The 5,684-nt window shown below is 40.6% G+C and overlaps 1 protein-coding gene across 2 annotated transcripts; it reads right to left on the bottom strand.

Moving 5' to 3' along the window:
- Positions 1–550: 550 nt before the first annotated feature.
- Positions 551–5,613, bottom strand: elovl4a (ELOVL fatty acid elongase 4a). Of its 2 annotated transcripts, none has more exons than XM_020596598.1 (7): positions 5,384–5,613; positions 4,379–4,460; positions 3,580–3,767; positions 3,221–3,301; positions 2,578–2,749; positions 1,937–2,064; positions 551–1,784 (listed from the first exon to the last, which is right to left on the bottom strand). In XM_020596598.1, exons 2-7 carry the CDS (start codon positions 4,443–4,445, stop codon positions 1,464–1,466), a joined length of 957 nt encoding a protein of 318 aa, XP_020452254.1. In that variant the 5' UTR covers positions 4,446–4,460; positions 5,384–5,613; the 3' UTR covers positions 551–1,463. The 2 variants fall into 2 exon arrangements, with proteins under 2 accessions (XP_020452254.1, XP_020452253.1); XM_020596597.1 differs by having other exon boundaries at positions 5,389–5,613.
- Positions 5,614–5,684: the final 71 nt, after the last annotated feature.

Raw genomic sequence — 5,684 nt, 5'->3', positions numbered from 1 at the left:
GCCTCTGAGCCCAGAGCAGTCGACTAAGCTTCTGGACACTGTTGACATAGGGCTTCCTTTTGGCAAAGTACAGTTTTAAGTACCATTTATGGATGTAACTACGTATTGTAGTGCCTGACACAAGTGAGCCAAAGTCATCCTGAGCCCATGTGGTTATATCACTTATAGAAGAGTGATGATTCATGATGCAGTGTCGTCTGAGGGATCAGAGATCACGGTCATCCAGCTTCGGCTTGTGTCCTTGGATTTTACACACTGAAACCCCTCCAGATGCCTTGAAACTTTTAATGATGGATGCCACTGTTGCACCAAATCATGATGCAGTCACCTTTTGACACCACTTGTTTCAAATTGAATCATCATTTCATTGTTTTACCTCATTGCTGGCACTGAAATGCAACTTTCCAACTTTTGTTGGAATGTGTTGCAGGTATCAGAATTGAAGTGAGTGTTTATTTTGAACGAAGAATGAAATTGATGAGATATCACGTCAAATAATGTGCTGCTGTATTGTTTTCAGTGTAATACAGGACACAGATGATTTACAAATCACTATTTTCACATTTAATTTAGATTTCACCTACGGTCCCAACTTTTTCTGATTTTTAACCCTCTATGATCATTAGTAGATGGTTATCCCATGAAAAACCAGTGATGTAACAATCCAAGTCTCAAAGTGTTAGAAATGTATTTTTCTTTTTTTGAACATCCTACCTAAAAATATTGATTCTTTAGAATGTAACCAGTGGATGAAAACTCAAAAGTGAGATTCTGTGACCCAAAATAAATAAGAATAAATAAGACAACTCAGTCTTCACAAATAAGTTGATAACTGCAAAGGCTTTCTTTTTAGTAAACTTAAAGCTCACTCATGTAACATCAATAATAGCTTGAATAAGATATAGTATATAATATGACATGATACTGTACAGGTGTAAAGGTGAACAACAAAAGATATCAAGCTCAAATATAAATGTTTGTGCGTTAATTATGGTGTGTATTCCTGTCTCAGTACAGCGGTGATCACTAAAAACAATGGTATATGCTACCCTTTCCCAGCATGCCAAATGGGCCTCCGTGGTACACTGCAGTGTTTCCTTTTCAGGCTCAGTTTGTAGCAGCTGAGAGTCGCTCTTTTTGAACCAGATTTACAGAACTGGGCACAACAATAAAGAGATGGAATACTAAGTTCTATCTCATACCAGACACTACAGTATTTTGGGTTATTTGTGATAACGGTCACCTTAGGCATGACCTTTGTCATCTCTCACTAACAGAACCAGCCTTTCTCAACACAGGCCTGTCTCAAGTTTTATCAACAACTCAGATCATGACTTCAATAAACAAATCATATCCTAACACATCCATCCATCGTCTTCCTCAAATGAATTCTTTTTAGAGCTAGCAACCTAGAACCCAAAGAAAGTCCCTACCTCATGCTTACCTCTCTCAGTCCACTTCCTCTAATCTCTTTTAGCTCTTCCTTTTCTCTTTCTCCTCCCAGAGTTCTCCTGGGAGATCTCCTCTTTGCTCCCCATCATTATTATTCCATTGGCAGCCTTGCTGAGCCCACTGAAGGTCCCGTTAGAAAGAGCCCTGCCTGCTTTAGATGAGGAGGTGTCACGTCTGGGCTGCTGACGGCGGTAGGTCTGATAGTAGAAGTTGGCGAAGAGAATGATGAAGGTGATGGCGTAGCAGATGAGGGAGTAGTGCATCCAGTGGGGAAAGTTGCAGTTGACATAGAGGGACAAGGCTGTGTGGCCGATGGTGAAGTGGAACTGAATCTGACATGGTAACAGAGAAGATAAATCATGTTGTGGCACTGCACCTTTTCCAGCACTTGACAGATTCATTATTGCGGTCAGATTTCCAGCAAAATGAAACTTTCAAAATGCGTTAAATGGAGGATTAGCCACAGAGGCATCAAATGTCTTACCATCTGAATGATAGTCAAATACTTCTTCCACCAAAGGTACTTTTGGACCTTAGGTCCACAGGAGGCCAGTCCATAATACAGATACATCAAGACATGAACCAGTGCATTCATGTGTGCACCAAAGAATGCTGCAAATACCAGAAAAATAAAACCAATGATATTAATTTTGTTTTGCTAGTTGTGGTGCTAGAATATAGAAACGTCACAAGACTCACAATGGGTTGCTTAAAATTTTACCAACAGTCTTGGTGCTCAGAAGATAAATTCTAATGATTTTGGTGATCATCTGACTTTTTACGTAGCATAACACTTGGGTTACATTTGTGGTTTTAAATAAAACATCTCAACAGTTCTTGGATGGACCGCCATGACATTCCTCTCTGCCTCTGGATAATAACTTTGAACACGCTTTAACCTTCAGTGTACTGTCTTTATCAGCACTACTTTGTTTTATGACCAAATACCTGCAAAATGAACGATACTCCCATCAGCACAGACTGTACGTTGTGTGTTAAATGTACTTTGTGTGCAAAATGTTAGCATGCTAAAATATGGTGATAAATGTTATAGATCTTATATTTTAGCAATAGAAATAGGCATAGCGCATAATGTTAACATTTACTGTGGCATGAGCTACTCACACTGTCCTCCTGCCACCCATTTGATACCGATCCACCACAGCGTGAACATGGTGCAGTGGTGGTAGACATGCAGGAAAGTAACCTGGTTGCATTTTTTCCTCAGAATGAAAAACACTGTGTCCAGGTACTCGATGCCTTTGGAGATGAAATACCACCATAGAGCTCCTGCCACCTGTCTCAGACAGGATGACAACAAGATGATGTGAGACAGCAAGTACAGAGGAAGGAAACAGTAACAAATAGGAAAATACAGACAGAAAATCAGAGGACTAGTTCATTTGGATTCTGACTAAATATAAAGCTGTATTCAGAATTGTACACATATTTGCAGTTCCTGTAGGAAAGATTTTCAATATTTTATATTCAAATTTATTCAGCAACATCTTAACTTCAGTCACCTGAGATCAGGTGTGTAAGTAAATCTGTTTACACTGTCACACTGTGGGGACTCGGCATGTTTACGAGGACAAAAGGCAGCTTCCCAAAATGGAAATCATTACATTTCAGAGTGATGATCTGGTTCAAGGTTAAGGTAAATCTCCAGGAAATGAATGAAAGTTAATATAATGCCCCCTGAAGTGATAGAAACACAATATGTATGTGTGTGGAACATCTGCAAGCTAGGTCAGCTTCAAGCACCCACCCTGATTTCATTGGGGTCATCTGAATAGTCCACTGGTTGGCAAATGTAACTGTAGCCCGCTGCCCGTGTCGCCATAAACAGCTAAAAAAAAAATCAGAAAAAGTTTTTGAGTTAGTGCTATAAATAAACAATGGCAAAGACACAGTGAGAGTGAAAGAGAGCATATGAAAGATGGAGTGCAGGCAGAAAGCTGGGTGCACTGTAATAAGGTCAGTCTAAACCCAGGGGGTGGAACGGTCACTGTAATACACTCACCTTCAGGGAACGTTATGAATAGTCTGAGATTCAGCTCGTTATATTTTATTCACACTTGCAAGTAAACAGCAACACAACTAAGTTATTGCCTAACAATAATCTACCTCTTTAAAGATGAAGAAGTTGAGGATGACCATACTGAAGTTGTAGACAATGAGGGTTTTGCGGAGCTGGAAAGGCTCTCTGTTTTTCATGTATTTGGGCCCCAGCCAGAGGAACAGCAGGTAACAGGTGCTGATGGCCAACGTGGGCAAGGGGCTGTCCATCAGAGGCCATTTCTTCACTCGCTGGTCTGTGAGACACATGACATTATAGCGTTATATATAGCGTTCCTGTTCACATTACTCAGTTACTCTGAGTGAAAATTATAACCATTTTTTCATAAAATCTAATAAAAATGATTATCTTTTACTAATTACTTATACTGAAAGAAAAAGAGGACAAAGAAAGAAAATGCCAGAGTGCCCAGGAGGTTCACTTCAGATGTCGAATGTGCTCTTTGGAAAAAGTATTATACATGTTAAAAGTGAGTTAAACCCTGAAGAAGACAGTCTGTGCCACTACATAACCCATTTTTAACATGTACTGTTTTTAAATTGTTTGTCATGTGAGCCATCTGAATAAAGGCTTTTTATTCGTTTCAAGGAGATTTTTCTTTTTTCCATTAAGTGAGATGCAACATATTCCACTAAACGTCATGTTAGCAAAGCTACATCCAGGCGTGCACATGTTTTACAACTATATAGTGCAACTTTGACTCATACTTCTCAAAATCCCACAGAAGCAGCAACCTTTTACTGACTCATACTGTAAGTTCACACATGCAAGAAAATGTGGTAAAACACCTAGTTTTTGATAAGATCTCTTACACCAACATCACAGCAAAAACACACACATTCTTACCTGCAATTGTGAGGGTCCATTTGTATAGTTCTATGGTGTCATTAATTAAATGTGTGACAATCTCCATGGCCTGGCCGGTGACCTGAAATCAAAAAGATGGGAGTGAAAATGGAAGCCTATAAAACCTCAGCTTTAACCAGCACTTGACAGAATAAATTGAATCTGCTGGTCCCATAATGTAAACCTAACTGGAACACAATAATGATTCCATTTTACTACATAACTGTTAAATGACTGACTGAAAAAGAAACAGACCCAGGCCAACAGAAGCCTACAGGGGTCTGTAGCCCCAGGAGGCCCTGATTTAATGGGTTATAGTTTTCATTGCGCACAAAGGTTGGGAGCACCGGCTGCAGAGCGCATGTATCAGCAGATTTTTGGCTAGAGCACGACCACCAGCCAGCCTGCTGACCCTTACAATGAGGGGGATTTCCTCGTAGGCTACCCTACATCTACACTGTAATGGCTCATCTCTTATGGAGAGCCACACTGGCGCATAGCCGGATAAGTAGCGGAGTGTACCGTCAGACACACAGTGTGATTTAATGATCCTAAAAAGATGACGCCCCCTCTCTCTTTCTCCCCAACCCGGAGCGGATCATGCGCTGCTGCAGAATCGTAGCCGAGTCCTGCGCGGGCTCTCCTCCTAGACGTCTCTGAATATACACAGCTCATCACAGTTATATGCACATTTCACATCATATTCATTTGGTATTCCTAAAAGGCTTGGGCTAATATATTTATGACAGGAGACTTAAATCAGATCAATTGCGAAACTGTATTCCGCAGTCCGGCCTTCAACGAGGGTGCATGAACAGTGCCATTATCAATATGATTTTTTTAAACATCTGGGCTGTTTTAATCTTAGATGTGCGTGAACAAAAAGATTACAGCCTATTAAAGATAAATATGGAGTCAACATCAAGGCTGCGCGCAGGCAATAACAGCCCATTATACTGACATTGGTCTCGCCTCCTGTGCGAATGGAAATGCTTAGTAGCCTACCTTACCGTGTCGGGGCTTTAAATAAAAAATCCGTCAATTGTGACATTCAGTGCAAGGTCGTTCAGTGTGCGTTAATCCGTCTTGTCTGATCTGGTTTTCTACGAATCGATTATTAGTTCCGTGTTCAGAGTGAAATAAACAGGCCGTTGAAAAACCGGCGATGGAGTGACTTTCTTAATGGACCATACTATCCTCTGCTGCGCGTTTGATTCAGTGAATTCTTCCTCTGATCCCCGCAACACCAGTGTCGAGGCAGAAGGAATACATCTTGACTTTATGAGCGGTCTTTCCAAATAAAACA

Source organism: Monopterus albus, unplaced genomic scaffold (genome assembly GCF_001952655.1).
Source record: "Monopterus albus unplaced genomic scaffold, M_albus_1.0 scaffold31.1, whole genome shotgun sequence".
Taxonomy (NCBI): Eukaryota; Metazoa; Chordata; class Actinopteri; order Synbranchiformes; family Synbranchidae; genus Monopterus; species Monopterus albus.
Note: the sequence above shows the minus strand (reverse complement) of the source record. Positions and strands in the feature narration are given on the sequence as shown.

What these genes read in the sequence shown, in the direction of transcription:
- elovl4a (XM_020596598.1), bottom strand. Translation starts at nt 4,445, where the DNA reads ATGGAGATTGTCACACATTTAATTAATGACACCATAGAACTATACAAA. An exon ending in ATGGACCCTCACAATTGCAG is followed by an intron (nt 3,768 to 4,378) that starts GTAAGAATGTGT and finishes TGTGTCTCACAG; the next exon opens with ACCAGCGAGTGAAGAAATGG. An exon ending in ATTTGACTATCATTCAGATG is followed by an intron (nt 1,785 to 1,936) that starts GTAAGACATTTG and finishes TTACCATGTCAG; the next exon opens with ATTCAGTTCCACTTCACCAT.